Source organism: Lepisosteus platostomus, chromosome 2, assembly GCF_059453375.1.
Source record: "Lepisosteus platostomus isolate fLepPlt1 chromosome 2, fLepPlt1.hap1, whole genome shotgun sequence".
NCBI lineage: Eukaryota > Metazoa > Chordata > Actinopteri > Semionotiformes > Lepisosteidae > Lepisosteus > Lepisosteus platostomus.
In genome coordinates, this window is record NC_142612.1 from 58,396,789 (window position 1) to 58,419,102 (window position 22,314).

At 36.3% G+C, this 22,314-nt stretch overlaps 1 protein-coding gene across 1 annotated transcript in view; it reads right to left on the reverse strand.

Annotated features, from left to right (window-relative positions):
- The window catches only part of LOC148676604 (anosmin-1), a 69,479-nt gene extending 47,382 nt beyond the window's left edge, over positions 1-22,097 (reverse strand). The window contains exons 1-2 of the mRNA XM_088609421.1: positions 21,835-22,097; positions 12,688-12,735 (exon numbers count right to left, since the gene is read on the reverse strand). Coding sequence (XP_088465547.1) covers positions 12,688-12,735; positions 21,835-22,026 — 240 coding nt within the window. The 5' untranslated portion in view covers positions 22,027-22,097. The remainder of the gene's footprint in view (positions 1-12,687; positions 12,736-21,834) is intronic.
- Positions 22,098-22,314: the final 217 nt, after the last annotated feature.

Sequence of the window (22,314 nt, forward strand, 5' to 3'; positions counted from 1 at the left end):
CGCTCTGTGTGCCATGATATAGGTAATTAGCTTGTTTAGGAGGCTCAGGTGCACACAATTCTTTATATTATCCGAATATTATTTTTTTAGCTTGGAAGTTTTTTATTCTTTAATTATTTAAATGCAATTGGTGGAACTGACAACAAAGTGCCTTGAAGGGCATTCTCCACAGGAAGCTGGGGACAGACCAATTAATTATAGATGTTCCTTACAATCAGACATTGATTCCTTATTTATAAGGTAAAAGGGTCCTATTGCGCTGAAAATGTGCAATTGGAATGTAATGCGTTTGTTATGGAACAAAAGTAATTGACATTTCTTCTTATAAAAATGACATTTGAAAGTGACCTCCTTCTATTGTCATTGTCATATATTGCATTAATATAATCAATGGCCATGACTGGAGCCCACACTGACTTACTCCTGGTACTTCAGTGCTCTACTCAGTTTTGACCTTGGAAAACATCCTTGGGCCAAGTGAGTCATGGAGATTTCTATTCCAAAAGATAAAAGGTTGTATTTAAATGATTTCCAAAAGAAGGAATTCATGCATGTGAAAAAGCTCAATGAATCACATTGAGGGCATCGGCAGATTAAAGGGATATATAGAAAAAAAGACTTTTAGAAAAAAGTCAGTAGAAAAAAAGACTTATCTTAATAACCCAATTTGAATATTAAATTCACCAGATAAATGACAAAAGCAGGTCAGTGGAGTCTTTATATAAAGTCTGCTTTATGTCAAAGGAAGAGTAAAAGTAATGAGTCTTCATGAACTAAGCTCCTCCACATTCCATTAGATGTGTTTTTAGTTCCCCATGCTGAAAATGTTAGACAGGAAGAAGGTGTACTGCACAATTGTTAGATTTCTTTTTTTAGTTTTATGTAAGTGTGCCATGGGATAGAAAAGGTTGAGAAACACTGCCTTAAGCATTTCGGGTGCATTGCAAACATTAATAAACATTTTGAATTAATCCTGCATTTTATTAAATCTTCTTGTTACAACAAGGAGCTTCAATGAGACATTGTAAAATTGCACTTCGTCCACTGCTTAGAGCTCTCATTGGACCTGAAGATCATGCCAATCCTTTAAACCAAGAAAATATCTTTACTTACAGCTACACTAGTTGTTAAATGTTCTTCTAAAAATGACTTCTAAAAGATCATTGTTGTCGACTTGAAAAAGTACATTACATAAATTACATACATTACATAAACTCCGCAAACAAGTTTACAAGTTTATTTAGTAAATAATACATGAATTTGAAAATACATATATACAAATGTATGTATAAAATATATGTTCATAAAACACAGGTATTAAGTGAATACTTGTATACTATCAAATAAGAGCTATACATTAGTTTATTCAAAGTTGTTCTAATTAAGCTGCTGCCTGTCCTTCTGCAGCCAAAGGCTGCCCATCTACAGAGCTTTCCAGCCCTACTGAATGTCTTCACATCTCTGCACTCCCTGCACCTCCTCCTGTGAAATGACCAGTGAAGAGCCAGGAGGATACACAGTAACCCCTAATGCTATTATATCAAGCGGCACTTTATTTAGTTATTATCTAATGCTATTTATCCCTTTGGGTGTGCTTTTCTAGTGCCGCTGCAAAGAAAGTGGGGTCTCCCAGCATAACTAATTCAGATGTCATGCTTGCTTAAGTCACACTGCGATGGCATTTGCTACTTCGGCTGGCCCTAAGGGAAGGATGGTCTTAAGGGTTTCACTGAAAAAAAGCTTGAATAACAGAGGGACAACTGTAGACCGTTTCAAACACAACAGTTTCTGAGAGTTTCCAACATTAAAACATTGGCTTTGCTTAACACAAGATGACTATTGCAGCCTTTTCTTATCTTCAGACTTTCTTTTTTGTTTTCATTCCAAGAAACTATATGAACCAACCTTGTGTTTAATTTTTTGCATCCCCTGTACTGTCCGTTCTACAGAGATGCAATGTCTTACATGTTTAATGAATTTTTACCAGCTCGTTTAAATAACATCTCTATTTAATCAGTAGTGTTTGTTAGGACAAAGTATTAAACTTTGGTTTTATTTCTGATTCTTAATGCATCTACTCATCAAATATTTTCCTTGTATTTCTTTCCAACACCTCAGATGTACTAAAACAGTTCATTCTCCATTCTAACTAGAGAAAAGTAAATAAATCTTAGGAAATGTAAAATACACAGCATAAAAATACGGTATTCTTTTTGTCTTGTTCTTTAGTAAGGTTTGACATTTTGAGAGAAAATGTTTTATATAATGAGGCAGAGGGTGGTACAGTGGCTCAGTGCCTAGCCTTGTAGCCTTGCAGGTCCGGGGCCCTGGGTTCAGTTCTGGAGGACTTGGGGTGCTATCTGCATGGAATTTGTACATTCTCATGGGTTTTCTCTGGGAGCCCTGGTTTCCTTCCACACTCCAAAAACATACTGGTAGGTTAATTGGATTCTGGGAAAACTGGCCCTGGTGTGTGTGTGTGAGTGTTTGTGACAGTGTGTCTGTCTCTGTCCAGGGTGTACACTGCCTTGTGCCTGTTGCTTGCTGAGATATGCCCCAGCTCTCCCACAGTGCTCTACTGGATAAAGTTGTAAAAAATGGATGGATAAAGGCAGAAGAAAGTCAATAATTAAAGCATTATTCCGTATTATTTTAACACTTCTAAAACAGTATCAGTTTCAATTAACCAATATCATTATATTTAGTTCTTAACAGCTAACAATGGAATGTATCAGGGGTTTTTTTTAAAGATAGGTACAAATTTATAGGTGATTTGACAGCTACATTTATTTACAAACGTGAAATAAATCCTTTTAAATTCTTTAAAACTTTACTGATTTTTTCCCTGCTGTACCTCTCATACCGTATAAATACCAAACTATTAATCTGGGAATTTGTTTTGTTGGCTATTTTTTTTCTCCACTTTTTAACAGGTGTAAATTTCCTAGGCAGACACTTCTTTCGCTTGTGTGAGGACCAGAGTTACTTCAGTTTGCAACCAATCCGTTCCTTCTGAAGTAAAAGATCTTTCTTTTTTGGGAGTAAAAGATGCACTGTGTGACAAAAAACTAAAGAACCCTTAGGAATAAATAAAGTATTCAAATGCAAAAAATTCAGTGATGTGAAAAAGTAAAAGACACAAATGATCTTTAAATAATAAACAGAAATCAGTGGTCTTAACCATAAATCCCATAATTAAAATCAGTTTTAAACACTAAGTATTGAAATTATCCAGGATTAGCATTATCCAGATGGTAAGAAAAATGAATCAATGGTAAGGAATCTGAATTTAGTTAAAGTGTCTTTCATCAGAAAATCTGAACACAGTTAAAACCTATCAACCATGTTGTGATATTTATGGAGGACACCAATCTGCACCCAACTAAAATAACACAGGTTGAGCAATGGACTGTGCTGAAAGATTCTCAGGAAGTTAGCCTGTCTAGGATAGTAAAAAATGCATCACTACATTTTTGGGGGAGCTGGGACTGACCACAGTGAAAAACACATCAATGCTCCTTTTTTGTTTATTTTAAATCAGGGGGAAAAAAGTTAACCTCTTGCCAGAGAACCCTCTTTTTAAAGAACTATTATTGCTGCAGGATAACAGAAGCCACATTGGTGCTCCCTGCATACAAATCTGCCTTTTATGTCAATTTGCAAGCTTCAATACACTTTTACAATGATCTGCATGACCCTAGACTTTGAAGAGCAACTTAAGTGGACATAAGCAGGATCTCTAACAGCAGAAAATACAGAGTAGGGGAATTTCACATGCACATGGTCTTCAGCATTTTAATATTTGTCTTTACCTTAACTTCTGTGCTCCCTTTCCTTTGCTTTTTTCTGTCAAATTCATATTGATTGACATCAGGTCATTGGGTGGCCGGTCTCTGCAGTCTTGAAAGGGGCAAAGACGAGCAAAACCATATGGCCGTTCCGCATCACTACAACATTACAGAACCCATTGTTCGGTGAACGTGGCATTAAAATATCAGCATGTCCTGCAAATCCAAATTTCCAATACTGACATACGTATACATCCCGAGGATGTCCTGCGGCTTACGTATTACATATTATTTTCTTGTGAAATCAGAATTGTTTTGAGCATCCACTATCATTAGTCAACATTAGACTGACTGTTTCCCTGTCTCATAGCCTCTCTTGACATCATCTGCTGAAGTAATCAATCTTAACTTTGTTGTGCTGCGTACTTTTGTTTCAAGTAAGACAAAAATGATTAGCAGGAAGAAAAGACAAGCACTGTGAGACAAAATGTCTGTCTTGGGATCTGCTTCATACTGTAACCATGGAAATGGCTACTTTTACAGTTTCCTTTTGTGAGTCACTAATAGGTCTTTTTTCCTAATTAAAAGCAAACAGCACTATACAAATAAAGTGACATTGAGCAATTAGTTGAAACAATTCAAAACATCACATATTACAAAGCGTTAAAAAGCTTTTTAATACAGCTTGAATGACTCTAATGTATACTCTGGGAAATGTGAAGCTGGGAAGTCTTCACAGTAATTCTAATAACAAAAATAGCCAAAGGAATACAATTTTTTGTTTATATCAGAAAAACTGATCTGAAAAATAAAGCCCTTTATCCCTCTTATCCAAGCCTATGGATATGATTCTGTGCTTACTACAAAATAGACATTTGGGCTGCTAAATGCAGTACTTGTGAGAAATGCTGCAAAGCTGAGTGTGACACAGCTTAACTAGAGAGCAGAGCACTGGGGGATGGACATCACAGGACTGACACCTTGAAAGACTCATTAGTAGGCCACTTGGTTCCTCCACAGAAACAGTATTGTTCTTTCTGATCTCTGAAATGTGCGTAAGTGCATTTTAGAAGGTGGGTGCTAATGTTTTCAGTAATGGCAAACTGATGCAAGTGTTGTTCATTACTTCCGAAAAGGGTATGGCCAATAACCCCAAAATACATCAAACATAAAGCAGATTACACACTAAACAGTACCATTTATATTTGCATTTACAACATTTTAAGCCATAGAAGGGCATGTAAATAAGGTCTGAAAATATTACTTCACAAACAATTACTCCAAAAGCATTAATGAAAAATGTCATTTAACCAGATAAAAAAATGGCAAAATACTATGCTCAATATGATAGAGTTGCATCAAGAACATCTTACCATGAAAAGCACGAATGTAACAAACTCCTAAGACATTGAGATGTTCAGTTGCAACTTTAAGGACAGGCATGAATCTGAACCATATGAATGTATTTAAATTTTCATCAGTCCAGAAGAGTTTGCTCTAAAATTAGTTTTCTATACAAACCATTAGGGGACGAATTAGCTGCTGGTGTCCTAAGCTGTTTTAGTGTACTCAAACAACCAACCAGGCATATCTGACTGCTGATTTTGCATCTACTGCTTTTGAAAACAGTGCAGTCTGCACACAGATTTAACGTTCATCCCAGGGACACACACCAAGACTTCTGGAAGTGTGTCCTTTCTGAAGGAAAATACACCCATTATTATTGTTATTTCTGGAGAGAATAAGCATAGCGCCGGACTGTAGAAGTGACCAAGAGAAGTCTTTTAAACTGCCAGCTTTCTGCCAATTCGTCACAAGGTCCAGAAACATCTTTAGATTTTATATCTGTCCCCACCACCCAGCACGTGAATAATGAGCTTCACAGATATCAGTCAGTGGTGCAGCCCGAGACCAAATGAAAATTAACAACCGTAACAAGATCTGGCCTTTCCTGCTGAGGCTGACCCAGCCTCCAGTCTGCACTCCCACCACCCAGGCGCAAGTGCTAGGAAGTTCTGACACCACATCTCCCCGCACTGTGAGCACGCACCATTTGCTGAAAAGAGCACCTTTTTTTCTTAAATGCAGTGCAGCTTCTGAATGTGCTCTCTTGCTATTACAGACGTTTTCAATCAGAAATCAAATCAGACAATTCATTTAAATGTGACTTTTGAGCGCAATACGCCATTATAGGTCATGTCAAGATAGAACACTTGTAATGTGGATTGTCACTGATTTCTCCAAGTCAGTCCAATCATGTCATGCTCATAAAACTGCCATGTGGGTGAGGCTTGTAACTTGTGAAACAGGCTTGTGAAGTTCCCAAGAGCCGAACAAAGATGAATGTATACAAAGGAAAAATCTAGGTTTGTGCCAATGGAAATGGAAAAATATCCTGTTGTTACAGCACAGGCTGCGGGTACATGAGCTTCTTCACATAGTTCCAGCAATGACTCCCCGTTAGAAAGACCACCCAAGAACAAGCTGGTAACTGGATTCCCCTTGCCTCAGACCTAGATTCTTTTTTTTTTTCTTCAACACCTATCACAGTATGACTAAGCTGTCAGAGATCTCCACTAATAGGAGAAAAGCCTTAGCTGTCATTTCAATAAATTTAGTGGCTGCCCACCTAGGGCTCAAAAAAGATGGAGAAAGGCTTTTTGATATGCAGAGCAAAAGGTTGCTCTGAAAGCATTTCCTCACAGAGGCATCTTTTTTGAGACAAACAGGAGAATACTTTTAAACTCTTATTTTATACTGCAGCTACTGTCTTCAAAGTGTTTTAAAACTCTTGCCAAACTAACAACCAAACAAAGACCTAATAATGTTTTTTTTTAATGTGTGGCTTTCAGACCACTAACAATGTTATATTATGCCACATTAACAAGTGTTTGGTGTTTATTATAACAGATTCATGTTCTTCTCTCAAGGTTATTCCAACCTCTTTTTAATTGGGCTGTCTGACCTAGAAAAAGCACGGTTGTCAGGAAAGTTGTGCAGCTTTTTAACGTGAGAAAGGGAGTGAAAGGCTGTTTTCAAAGACTTCTGCAAGCTGAATTGGAGATGCACTTTCCCATGATTGAGATCAGAGGGAGATCAAAATTTTGACCTGGCGTTGAATACACTCCTCCCAATATTGCAAAAGCATAAATTGTTTTTTCTTTGCTCTAAAAATACCATGCTTCATTATACTCTACACATATCTCACAACAATGAAATGATCAAAATCTAAATAAAGCTGTTCTTAGGGGCACAATATTGAGACCATTCTTAGACGTGTGTCTGAAACTGCACAGAAAGACTACTGACAGCTGGTTAAGTGAGTTTCCAACTTTGCTGAAGATGCATTCATACATTTTCAGTTTCTATTGTGCTTATTGGATAGAGTGGCTCTTCTTCAATTACAGAATTGTTTTCATCTTTACAGTATGTGGTGGACTTCAGTGATATATTCTGCATTCTCTGGCAATTTCATAGAATGAAATAGAAATCAGGGATTGTCTTCATGTCAGCCTTTATAAAGGAATACAGAGGTTTTTGGACTTTCCTGAAAAGAGTGTCTCTAGTCAACTAATTGAGTTAACTATAGTATTTGATTTCATGCCTACAGCATGTCCTTGTGGCAAATAACTCTATTTGTGTTGTGTTTCAAATATGCAGATGCTTTAACGACTATCCAGATACACTCATGCCTCGCATAATCAAGAGGCCTTGAGTTTTGAAAACGTTTGGTGAGTTTAGCCAAGTTTTTCAAGTGGAAGCATTACAAGTGGAGAAAAAAATACAATAACTTGGACAAAGCTTTACATTCATGGACTCTCGCTATTTCTTCTCAAAGAGGATAGGAATTCCCCTGTTATTGCATGCTAATGATTCACCAAATGCTCCATGATGCCCGTCTTTTTAAGGCCCAGCATGAGGGCACCAAGGTTAATTATCATGACAATGCTCTCGCTGTGAGCAGAGCTTGCTCTGGACACTGTGTTTAGGATGGGATAGATTGCTGAAGTCACAAATTATAGCTGGGAGCTTTGATTTCCACAAGTGCTGACAGATGGACGGGTGCAGAAAATCTTTGTTTAAATCATTAACTAATCTTTCCACCACCATTATCTCCAGAAAGACCCTACTGGGAGTTCTTAACAATGCTCAAAGAGCAGGACAGGACAGATCTACCCCATCAGCAGTCATGTATGAGTAGGAAATGGAAGCTTTCTTTGACTTCTACTTTTGTCAACTTGTATAACGTAACTTTTACACTCTCCAGCTCTTCAAATAAGGAGCCTAATCATTGCCTGAAGAACAATTTACAATCCAGCTTTGTACAGCTGAAGACTCATAATGAAAAGAAGCTTAAATAGAGATGACTGCTGTCACTTTTGTCAAAGAGCTACCTTAAGCTTTACAAAACACTTTTCATTGAGTTCCACTGTAAACACTAGTTAATTATATGAAAAAGAGTTCTCTTCTAAGCATTGTAAGCCCAGCAGAGAGGATTTTCTCTCCTTTCCAACAGAGGTTAACAATTGAGAAATACTTATCTTATTCTATCTAAAATTGACTGAATGATCTTTAAGGCATGGAAAATGAGCAGTGAAAGGTGTAGATATTATGTAGAAGGTTCAATCTTGCAGCACTTAGAAGTGAAAGAGAATCTGAAGTTTGAATATGAAGTGCTAATTTAGTCAATAAAAACAACACTGCAAATAAATGTTTTACAATGAAGGAAACTCATCTTGTGGTATTAAAATAAAACATTTATAAAAAAAACAATAAAGTTCTAGCTCTTGGGCTTTTCTGCAATCTGGCTAGGGCATTGTCTAAACAAGTGTGAAGATGAAAATCCTGTGTAATTGCACAATCTATAAATGTTGTCATTTATAAAGATTTTAAAGATTTGACAACATTTTAAAGATTGTCTTTAAAATGTTGTCAAAGGATACAAGAAGAACAGTATTTTTGCAACAATTTATTTAATATATTAATTCTATATATTCTTCACAGATATCAGTCAGTGGCAATCATTTTAATGTTACATATTTTGTGTTATAAAATGTTAATTTTCTAGAACAAAACATAACCCCTCAATGGTAAGAAAAATAAATTAATTCTCTGACAGAAAATGTATTCTTAAAATGCAGATATACACCCAAGTTCGACTGCTTACTTGTCACTGCTTGTAAAATCTGAGATCCATTGAAAATCGGAGGCATTTTTATAGTCCTGCAAAAGTCTAACATACTTACGAAAGCAGTTTGCTGTGCTAGGGCATGTTAATACTGAATGCCTTTTCATATACTAAAGCATTATGATGAATGATTCTAACAAAAACAAATGTTAAATACAAATATTGTCTAACCTTACAGAACAAAAAGCCTCCTCACAATTATTTATATATGTGGACAAAAGAAATGTGTCTTCAAAGCAGATTTATTTCTCTGCACAAATCTTAAGTATAGTAAAAGAAAACAACTTGTGCCTTTCAGACCAGTTAAAGGAATAAAGTCAGTCAGAATGATATCTGATAAGTGAACCTGACATGGGAACAGTTCACCATCATACTTGTGAACTTCAATGCCCAACAAATCCTTTTACATAGACCAGTGGACCACTGCAGAAAAAAAAGAACAGCTCAGTATCACTGTTCCTCTTTGTTCACTGGTTTCTTTGGACCCAGAGAAAGTTTATTTTAGAACATTTAGCAGGCAATATGTCTTCACAGTTAATCATGTGGACAATATGATGAGATGAAATACACATAACCCTGAACAAGTTTTCATCGGAAAAGCTGACTTTTTTTAGAAACTATGGTTTCAATTTCAATAAACGAAGTTCATTTCATCAAGATATTATACTTTATGTAGCCAGTGATTGTGTAATGGATATACAATAGCAATTTCACTTTGATCTTTGTTATTGACTCAAATGAGGCATGATGGGTTTTTTTAATATTAGTGTCTTTGTTGAAGCATCTCTGCTTAAAACAAACTGATTTATGTCTACCTTGCATGCTTCCCAATTAACAGTGTGTGCACTTAGACAGCATGACAGAAGCCAATTTGAGGAGGTGAGATGGAAAAGGGAATTGACCTTTACTCTCTTCAGGTCAAAGGACAAAAAGGAATCTCCTGGGAGTAATAAGAAAGAGCCAATTTGCAAACATCTGCCTAAGTCTCTAATTTGCTTTTGGATACTTTAACCACTTAAAATGATTTCATGAACAGAAATTAAATACTGCAGAGACATTAGTCTCACTGATGGAATACCAATTCACCTTTTTGCACAAAGACATACATATTTAAACCTTGTGTTGAGCCTAACAATTTTCAAACTACACTTTTAAAAATTCAGAGTATATCGCACAAGATTAATCATTTGTGTTTCACTTTGGTGACACTTTATTAAAGATTTGTTTAATAAATGACACTTTACTAAAGTTTTTCTCAAGACCACCGTAGTTTTGCAATGAACTATACTTTTGTCAGCAGAAGAAATTTGGCACAGATACTTCACTTATTAATTATTTGTTTTTGTAAACCATGAATGGACAAAAGTCCTGAATGTCGGCTGAATGCATTTCAACACTAAAGCTGTAGTATTTACAGTAGATATAGCATCATAATCTAAATAAAATCTCATTAAAATGAGCAGACTTTGAACTTTGGCATAAGGCATATGTGTTTAATATCACTTGCCCTACAACATCAAGTAAAATAAATCTGAGGTGTGGATCTGTTACTCATACATTTCTGTGGGTTTATTACTGGTATATATTTTTCTATTCCCTTTCTTTGGAATGCTCTTGCCTTGCCAGCAAGGATGTGAATGGAAGAGAGGAGAATTTCCGCTTGTCATCACTTCAAAAATTGATCTGTTACTGGTACCTATTTGGAAAGTTGAAATGCCGAAAGGAAGTACAATGGAAAGGCAGAGCATATCGGTAAAACTCACAACCTAAGCACTGTTTCAGTGCTATTTGTTTTCCCAGCTTTGACTTTTAAAAAGCAGAACTGCTCCTATAATCTATGTACATTACTAGGATTATATTGAAAAAGTATGATGCTACTGACAGGGTCACTGTCTGAGGGGACAGACAATGTCCTATGGATGTCAGCAAATTGTACTTATGACTGTGCATCTAGAGCAGTGGTCATCTGTTTTCTGGAAAAATCTGCCCCATCTGCTTTACATCCCAAATCTCACCTCGTGAAGACCTTATTTTGTTTGCAGTGCCAAAGGAAGGCCTATGTAAAGGAACTGTCAACGGCTAAGAAAGAAATTGGGAGATGTGTCATCACCTGTCTCAAACAGACCCCGACCATAAACCAGATGAAAGGCTATGAAGACTCTGCCGAATCACAGGGGCGACAACACTGAGGAATTTAAATGAGCAAATTGCTGTACCGCATGCAAATGTGTGTTGTACTTAAGATAATTTTCCTACACAAGCCTCTTAGAACCAGATTGTAAGCTGAATGATGAAAATACAGGAGGACACAGTGAACATGTGCATAAATAGGACATGAATTTGAATAAGAATACACCACATACTAATTCAATGTATCCTACCTCAAATATTACAAGATTATAATAACATGTAAAGATCCATAGAAAGAAAACAATCACCCTGAAAAATTTATATTTATAGACATAATACCTCATCGTCGGGACTTTTGTACTATTTCTCCTTTGTCTTTTGTACTGAATTAGACAACACCCATCAAATGATGTGGAACTTTGTGTCCGAGAAACACAAGCTGAACATAAAAGCTTTTTGGACTGCGAACCTTCAAGTGGGTGTGCTTCCTCTTTCATTCATAAGTATTTGGAGTAAGCAGTTTGCAATATGACAAACAATTTAAGACAAGAACATGGACCCATCCATTTTCTAAGTGCTTCATCCAATAGAGAGCCGAACCCTATCCCAGCAAGCAATAGGCAAAAGGTGGGATACACCCTGGACAGGACACCAGTCCATCAGAGGGCAGTCAGACACAAACATTCTCACACCAGGGCCAGTTATCCCAGAAGCCAAATAACCTACCAGTATGGTTTTGGACTGTGGGAGTAAACTGGAGCACCCAGAAGAAACCCATACAAATACAGGGGGAACATACAAACTCCAAGCAGACAGTGCCCCAGGAATTGATCCCAGGGTTCCAGCACGTCAAGGCAGCATTGATAACTACTGTGCCAATGTGTTGCCTAAGAGAACATCCAATTAATCAAGATTAAAAATAATAATTGTTATTTCAAAATACATATCCCTTGAAAAAAGTCTTAAAGCCAATGCTGGAAGACGTAAATCATATTAGAATGAAATTTAAAGAAAACAGTAATGAAGAAGTAACTGAATTTAATGAGGTACAAAGAAGCATGGGCCCTGTCATATGTAATATGACATGACATCTTATATATATATAATTTTAATCATTTGAATAATGTTTCTCAGGTGTTTCTATTTTGTCTTGTATTTAAGCCAGAGGCATCATTCCATTAATAAACAAAATACGTAGCATTATGCACATTAGTCAATGAATTTTGAATACTCCCCACAATGCTAAGTAAAAAATCCATTCTCAGAAAAACCTCAAGTAGTAATTTATCTTTAAACTTTTTATTTTTTCAATTCATTTTGTAGAGTGCTGCATAATTGATGCTGGTGTTATGCACTTGCCATATGAAACCTTATTAAGCAGGACTGCCAAATTAAGATTTTATCATACCATCAAAATGAATTTTAAAATGCAGAACTCTTACAGTTTTAGCCAATATTTCTCTTTAGAAATAAATATTGTCACTATCACACAAAATTGTTTCTTGTCTCAGTAACAAAACAGTACATTTAAAACAACAAGCAATGGGGATATGATGTTATTTTTGGTTCATTTTACATTACCTTGGAGCACTGTTTATGATTCTGACACCAAACCAAGGATCCATTATTCTGAAAAGAAAGAAATTGAAGAATAAATTAGAGGTTATCCTGATATTGGTGTTTAGTGCAAAGTATAAATACCATATCACATACCAAACATCTTCAGTTAGGTTATTTTAAAGCCATTGCTTCTGAGTTTACTTTTACAAAAAAAACATTCCTTTGAAAGTTATGTCCCTAGGAAACTTGACTGAAAAGGACAAAGTTATGCAACAAGCTGTACTTTAATTCAAACTTCCTACAGGTTCTGACAAGATTTTGGAACATCATAAAAGGATTTCACTGGCTTCACTTGTATTGTGTATGTATTATTAACAAGTTAATGACCTAGATTTACTTAATTTGTTCAGAATCTGGTGTAGACTATACATGTTATTTGGAGTTCTTCAGTGCCATAATTTTAATTCATTCTTTGGACATTAAACAGTATTCTTTGGGAATATTATTTGTACTACAAAAATACATGAAATCCTAATATCCTTGCTCAATTTAGTCTTAATTCTTCTTCATTCTGTTCCTAGTTAATTTATTGTGACTTTTCCTGCAGTGACTTTGAATGCAATGTTTACCATGATCAAAGGTCTGTGGAATAAAAACTGATTGTGTACATTTTTATATGGGGTATTTGGCCTGTTTTCACTGTTTCCCACGAACTGACATGAACCCATCAATTCTAGTTTGACGGGTAAATCAAGTAATAACCTCCTTAAAGTGCTATTGCACATAGTTAATAATTCCAAAATTAATGAACAGGTGATTGGTTACAAAAGATGCATTTTATTATACTGTAATGTTTTCCACAACTAACTGCAAACTTTACCAGCTATTTATTTTCACACTGGGGTACTTTATTCATCCATTTTCTAACCACTTCATCCAATACAGGGGAGCCTGAGCCTACCCCAGCAAGTAACAGGCCCAAGACAAGATCCATAGAAGGATACACACATAGACATGCACACACTCACACCAGGATCACTTTTCTCAGAAGCCATTTAACCTACCAGTTTGTCTTTGGACTGTGGGAGGAAACCAGAGCACCTGGTCGAAACCCACAGTAACACATGGAGAACATACAAACTCCATACAGATAGCACCCCAAGTCTGGAATTGAACCCAGGGCCCCAGCGCTATGAGGCAGCAATGCTAACCACTGAGCTAGCGTGTAGAATCTGTACAAGTGGGCATGTCTGCGCGTCACATGCTGTCCTAAATTGCTATAAGAATCATAGTGTAGTGAGAGCTGAGTCCAAAAACAACTGGCTGTATGAAACTAGAAACTAGGCTGTATGAAGCAGATTAAAAAATAGGGAAGCAGATCCTAGAATATTTCATGGCTGCAAGTCAAGAGGTTCTGGACAGAACATCTGAACATGTAGTCTCTTGGAGAACTGCTTCAGCTTGTTGCATGCTCAGACATTGTTTTTGCATATTCTGATCTGCAGTGTATTCTGATTTGCCTATTCTGAGTGCAGTTAGTGTATGTGCACACCAGAAACTCCCTGAAGGAACAAAACCTACTTCACGGTAAAGGAAATAGTGTGGTAGAAGAAGATGTGGTGATCATTTTCCCAGTGGGATCATTTCTTTTCCAACAAAGCTATTCTCAGTGAAACTAAATACATTTTTCACCTGCTGTTTTTACAACAGTGCTGGCAGAGGGACCAAGTACTTTGCCTTCCCTGACCAATACATTTTTTTAGTTGGGCAGCTCATCTTTAAATGAATGGCAAAGTGGATGTAACATATTTGTGCCTTGGACTTTCTAGCTAAATACCCACTTCAGAACTTTGACGATCTCTCTGGGACTGGTGGCGTAAGGTGTCTGTGTGGGTTTCACAGTTTCATGTCAAGTTCAAAGAATTTTCACACATAATAACCCAATGCAAAGTCTTAGTTAAACTTCAAGCAGGAATTCATCCTTAAACGGCTTATTTTCAATCCTGTATCATAATGTGTTGCATAATTGGTGCTAAGGATAATGTTCACTAATCTTCAAAGACATTTAGGGTAAAAGAAAATGTACTGAAGGCTGAACAGAACAGAAATCAAAATATTTAAACTTGGGTTTTCATCTTGAAAGGCTGAAGTTATTTTCCCATTGTAACTGTATTTTATTTTTTAAACTAGATGAGATGCAAATTTCCACCTTTTCATTAGTCTAAATAAAGTCCTTACTGAAGACAATGTTTCATAAAGCACTGCCACATTATTACAAAGACGAATAAAAAACCTCCTCCCAAACACACAGCCATCCGTCCAAATCTAATACGTTCTTGCTGTCTAGAGGATTATGGTTTTAAACAACAAGCAGTGCCTAAAGATGCAATACCAGGGCTACTCACTTCCTTCTTTACATTTTGTTTTTTGCAGACATATATATTCCCCAGCTATCTGAACACAACTGTTGAAAAATCAAGACTATGGTAGAAGAGAACAGTTTATGACACTGTACACATTTAAAAAAAAAACATGATTCTCAGTTTTAAATGTCTGAACTCATGTCTCAGGAAGCTTCTATTTTTGCATGTCAAGTAGATCTACTAGTTATGGAAGAACTACCGGTTTCATCATGCGCAAGACATCATAAAAATTTATCACAAGATTGCTACTGCCCTGTGTGGGATGACAGCAACGCTTAGTTGTTGTGTGATGGCTAATTTTGATCTATTACAGGAACAGAGGAACAGGAGGACTGCATGAGATGTTATACCAGCTGTTCAGAGCTGACCCTACAGTGTCATTCAGCAATAGAAGATAATTATAGGTCAGGTCCTGATCCCTAAAGTCATGACCACATTCCAGACAAACTTCATCATATTACAAAAGAGCAAAAATGAAACCGAGTTTAAAGTATGCTTCATTCAACTTCCGCCCAACTAATCACACAAGCCTTCATGAGTTCTGCTTCATTCAGTATTGGTCACATTAGTTTGTGTTACTATTATATTGACAGTACTTCATGGCATGACATGCCTTTCAACACAGCAAATCTCAGCTTTCTACAGCCAAATGTGCTGTCAAAGATGTGGTCATTAAAATGCACAACAAAGCAGAGGAAGAATTTAAAATCAAATTAAACTGCCAAAACCACTGTCAACTGAGAACATGTAGCAGGTGGTCCAGGATGTTTACAATTATCAAAGCATGTGTAAAACATGCACTTAAAACATGGATAAAGTTAGATATTTTAGAAACATACACATACTGTAGTCCTGACGCACAGCCTGCTAGCTTTTTGGAAGCAAAGAACTTGAGAAGTTTATTTTAGCAGAAAATTTATTTCTTACAAACAGCCAGCAGAGAAAGGAGATTTTTGGTGGTGGTTCCTGTATGTAGAATTTTTTAAATTATTTTTTATATTTAACAATTTTATAAAAGACTGACATAAAACCCAGTGTCAAAGAGGTTCTGCTGTCCAGTGCAATACAATGGATTTTAGTGTACTTGTGTGTACAAGTCTAAAATATCCTGATCCATCCCTGCACTAATTATGTTCTTCTCTAATACATTGGTGAACGGCTAAGCCTTTCAGGTGCTTACGTTTTCTAGACCTTGCTTCACCTCTTCAAATGTATTCAGCAGAGAGGGTAATAGGAGCAGAGACACAAACATTTTTGCCCTTTAAAACTTGTCTGCCACTATATCATTCCTGGAGCCAAATATTTATCCTCCTGCTGTCATCTGTAAATACTCGTATAGAGCTGTACACATAGTTGAAACGATATGTTTCAAAGACCAAATATGTGAAACCGAGAAATTAAATATCAAAATATCAAAACCAACTAACATCCATATCTGACATCAAACACATGATAACTCTGAACTTGTCATATCATGACGAAGAGCTACTTATAAGCAGTTATTGCATTCATTTTCTTATTTGGTTTTGCTTTGAAATTGTAGTGTAGTGTAGTGTAAGTGCAGGTATAAATCTGTGTGGTAATTTCATTTTCTTGTTTATTTTCTCATATACCGTACAGGTACTGTTCCATTGTGTAGAAGTTCTATAATAATTCATTTTGCAGGAACTCGGGATTTTTCAACAAAATTAAACAGAGTGCTCTGTGCTTTATAGGCTAACCATACAGTACCAACTGTTCAATGAAAACATTCTATTAAAAGACACGTCACTACATAGAGGGATGCCTGAAAACATTTGTCAATGCCACTTGTTAAGCAAGGAAACGTTTAGCTGTTACGTACAGAAGACTTGATTTATTGACAAAGTCTGTCATGGTTTAAATCCATTTACTGTGAGGTGAAACCATGCAAAATAATCCTCTATTCATCTGGTATCTTAACTAATGAAAAGTCTACACATAAGCCTTGTGGTGGTCACTGTGTGATTCCATTGCAAGTTATTTTATATCAAAAACACATAAAGGAGTGACGCAAGGAAATACAGCACAACTGCTTTCAAATGTTTTTCTTTCCATGGTAAAAAACACCTCTTTCTTAAAAGAAAGTTATTTATTCCAATAACACAGAAACGGTAACATTTTTATGAGCGCAAATAAAATAACAAGAGTTCATTGATTATTTTTAGCTACACCTTCCAACATATAAATATATCCATATAAAACTAATGTTTTCTGGTGAGATTTGTGAACAGTACTTCTTTTTACTTGAAGCATTTAGCTGTTGTAGTGGCCCCAATATCTACTGCAGGGAATTGTATGTGTCCTTTCTTGGAATATGACTAATGGTACATTTCCATAAGTGAGTGAAATAAAATGTTTTAGATTTTAACTATTTTTTCAGGAAAAGCTCCAAAGTCATAAAATAATGTAGATGGAAATGTTTCTAGAAATGTTTTTCAAAGCACACAAACACAAAACCTGATCTCATTTGCTTCACAGGTAAAACAATGTTTAAAAGGAAAATACTGTATGTTACCTGTGATAAACCTTCAGGCAGATAATCCTGTCATTTCAAATGTCACTTAATGTTTTTTGTCTTTATGTCTTCCTACTTAAAACAAAATTCAGACAAAATAGCTTTACCCCATATAAAAGATAATATAATGAACAAACACTCTGTTTTGAAGAGAAGAATCTACAGTATAGACACATAATGTAGGAACTAGTTAAAGGATTTTTGTAAACCTTTTTGGGGGTTTAATTTAAGGTTCATAAATTTCTCTCAACATTGTGTTGGACTGAGAGATGCACACTGATGGGTACACTTGTATGTTGAACATACATACACAGTAGGCAGACATCATTATTTCCAGATCATAACAATCTGAAGTTGCCTTTTTTATTACCACTTTTGATTGCCTTTGCGTCTATCCCAGCCGTTACAGTTTCACAAGCAACAGTGTGAGAAAGAAAATGAACTAATGTAGCTCCAACCCACGACATTGTGTTGAGCATTGAAGTGACTCTGCTGGAAGCCTACTGTAGGTAACCAATCAGCAGCAAGGTATCAGTTATCCAGTCAGTACTGCATGCCTTAACAGTGTGCTCAAAGACCAGCAATTTCTCCATGCAAATCCACTCTATGCTTCCTAGCTGTCAAAATAGCACAATATAGACTGTGGATTTATTTGAAAGTGCCAAAAAAGAAAACCATATGTTTTGCACTCACACAGCCACCTCCACACCTTACCAGGAAACATGATTTCTATTTGATGTGCAAGTTACGGAATCAGAAATTCCATAAAGAATCTGATTTCCAGATGTCTTCAGTACAACTGACCATATTAAAAAGGTTTTATCACTGTGAATTTTGTAGACCACTAAACTTTTATTAAAATAAAATTATGTAGACCTTAAGTTGTTTTGAAAGACATCCATTAATCTGCTGTCTTTTGAAATCCAAAATTCAGTTTTGCCTAAGGGTTTAAGTTATTTCAGGATAAAATGGGTCATTTTTATTTGTTTTTTTTAAGTTTCAGGGAATATATTTCATTTAGCAATATATTCTAATTTCACATTACATCAGATGTATAACTTGTAATAGGTTTTTAGTTATATATTAATCATAATGAAAAAACAAAACATTTCATTTAGAATTGCTTTTCAAAAGACAAAATTACTAAAAGAAAATACTGTAAGCAAATAAAAAGATGTCCAATTAAGGCTAAAGTAATGCCAAAATGAGCAATTGTATTGAAATCTAATGAAGCCAAAATAACATTTTCAGGGTCTTTTTCAATGAAGTTACAAAAAGAGAATGATGAAAAATGATGACTTGTTTAGACATCAGGAATGACTTAAAAGATTCCAAGTCTGAATCCTTTGTTTCTATGTTGGCAGCTAGACTTTTTTTGTTGATCCTGTCAAAGTAAACTCTGTAAACAGTCATCTCTGGCTTATTAATTCAAAATCCACAGGTAAAAGCAAATCTTTTCAGCTTTCTTGTCGACAAATGTTTGATCTATGCATTCTTTTAAATTGCGCACATACCCAGGTGTCAGTTACTTTGTTAGAATAAAACCCTACCTGGCAGATCACTCTGTTGTAAATTTAGTAATGAGGTGTAGTATACAAGATTGCATTAACAGAGGAAATGGAAATGGTGTATGGAATTGAGTGCTTTGGAGAGGTGTGACCTTGTACCATTTGGTCACCAAAGACGATGGGTTTGTTTTTGCAGCTGCCCTCTCCTTCTATGTCCAGAATGCTTCGGCAAGACTCAGAGTGTGTCACCTGTAACCACTGTTCCTATTCCTGGCAGAACCAGTGTGTTTGGCCAGATTCGAGAACGTTTTCTGGATAATGTTATAAATAGCCTTATACGACAAGGCTTGTCAATTTCTGCAAGTAAAAAAGTTACTGCATTTGAGTATTCTTATATGGTTTAACTTTTTATTTAGAATTCAGCGCTTGTTGGGAATTGAATATTAAAGGCGATCAAGGTAATGACGAGACTTGCTGTGAGTCTAAGGCCACATGCCCAAAGGCAATTAGTTAAGCAGACAGCGTGGGAGCAGTCTTCCACACTTTCAGCTTATCAGAATTGAAGAGTCTATAGCTGAATTGTTAAATAAATGAGCACTAAAACGTATCCAGAGGGACAGGAAATTAATATGGATTCCAGTTTAACCATTTGCTTTCCACTGGCTGCTATCACAATTCAACTGAATTACTTTTTCGCCTTTTGCAATTAATTGCTCTGTGAAGTTCTCTTCATATCTCTGCAATGTTTTTTATCAACTTTTACTCTGGTTTTCAATTTCACTAAACAAAACAGCTATTTCAAACAAACATCAGTCACTGTCATACCTGATTACAATTTTAAATTAACTAATATGACTAATATGAACTCGTGGAGTAGTGTCTAAATTTTATTTTTTAGTTAAACAGAATATTTTTTACTAAACTCCTACATCATCTTTTTTTTTTTAAGAAAGCCTGTATACCATATACAGATCATTCAATAAAGCGCTAAAAGTCTCCTATAAATCCTTCTCGCTGAATTCCCGAGAGGGAACACTGTGTCCACTGAAGGGTGCAAAACATCTTCTGACACAACATACGTACTCAACCCAGAGAGGATTAGAAACTATTCCTTCTCAAATAATCTGCTCGAGACACTACACCGCACCCCGAGTGCTTTAGAATAAATAAAAAAAACATCCCCGGTGCCCGATACTATAGTAGGCTTTGCCATTCTCCGTGGAAAAAAAAGAGACCAGGTGTTGAATTCCAGTACCCATAGCCATTGAATTTCCAGTACAAAAACGTTTGTGAGATGAAAATGGAGGATGACTGCTTTAAAAATAAGCAGAAGTGGGATCATTTATGGTTTTAGTCGTTAAAATGTTAAAAACTAGTTACGTGCAACAATTAAGAATAATAGATGCTGTGGACCCCATAATTTTGCCTCAAACCGCAGGAGGCAGCGAACAAACGCAGTCAGGCGCTGCTCAAGCCTGCAAATTAGTTTATGATGGAAATGAAAAAGACACCGTTTAACATCACCTGTTAATCACTTTTTTAAAACTTTTAAACTGGTTTCTTTTAAAGGATATAGACATATTTAAAAAAATAACCACATTAATGCATCTCACTAAATAGCACTGTAATAAAAACGTGTTCATCTAGGTGTACCAATAAAAATGCCTAAACTACTCATACATACTTGCTACAGTACATCAAAATTGAGTTACAAATATTACTACCCTTCAAACCTTGAAGAAAAGGTTGCAGGGGAGTTTTTCTGTAGGCGATTGTTATAAAGAAAAGATTTCACGTTAAAAGTAATCTTGAAATCGCATTTAGCTTTTTATTTCAGTTATTTATCCTCGGCGTCAAAGTAGCACATGCGGACAAGCTACTATTAAGCCATTTATCGAGATAAAGTTAACGAGTCAGTAACACAAAAACCGCTACAGACGGACAAATCCCGGTAGCGCATTTCTTCAACTCTATTAATTCACAGTTCAATTGGAAGTTTTTTTTTTAATTTACAGCTAAATATCACTTTAGTCTTGCATTTTATACATTCTGTTTTAGAAAAGTGTCTAAAGTCAACAGTTGTTTAAAGAAAATGCCTTCAAATAGTATGCGCCAAAAGGTAAAACGCATTAGATTACAATTAATAAACAAAAGTAAAAAGGGGCGTCCAGTCATTAGTATTCTCTTTCATGTAACTTAATTATTACGACTCGCCAGCTAAGTCTTCACGGAAATAGCGAATACCCCGATAATCACAAAGCGCATCCTTAAGAAGCAGTGCCAGGACCAGTAACTCTGCTGCATATGCAGGATTCAGTCCTCAGTTTCTACAGCATTAATTCAAGCTCTTTCCAAAACTCTTCATTAACACTGATCCCTCTCCGTAAACTTCAGTTAAAGTCTTGGAACTTCAGAAGTCGAACAACTCATTCGCCACTCTCAGTTCGATAAAGGGCTTCTGAATTTTGGAACTCAGACATTGACGTTTCAGCTCCGATGCTTATCGCTCTCAGTGAATGATAATGAACAAGAGCAACAATTAAACGCGAGCCTTCGGACAAGCGTCAGGGACTGCTGATGCGCGCTCAGCAAGAACAGCTACTTGGCAACTTAATATGCTGAGAATAATAACACATGTAACAATCACATTTCACTATGTATCCACCATGCATTCATTAAAGATTAATGAAACGTGATCTACCTGGAAATGTTTGAAAAAAGCAGAGATGCGAGTGAGGTGCAGGCTGAGACATCTCGATGTGCATCTTGCTCTGTAAATACTGGCAGTGAAGAAGGACTCGTCCTGCTTCCTTGCAGCGACGCTATCCCAGTTCCATGAGACTATAATCCACAATAACAGGGTCAGATACACACTGGGATTCCTTACAAACATTGTGTGACCGAGGTGCTTTTATCTGTGTACTCTGATCAAGCTAAACTGCGTGATGTCCCTGCTGGAGAAACTAAAGAAACTTCAATAATCCACAGAGGAGGAGTCAGAACAGCATGTGGCGCCCTATTGGAGGGGTTGGGGTGAGTGGCAGTTCAGGAAAGCTGTCTGGCTGCATGCTGGGCACACGAGCTGGTAAGTACGAAGTCTTGAAACGTTACGGGAAAAATGTTAAGAGTATGTAATTGAGGTCTGAAAGCATCATTCCGTTGCGGCATTGCCTTACTATTT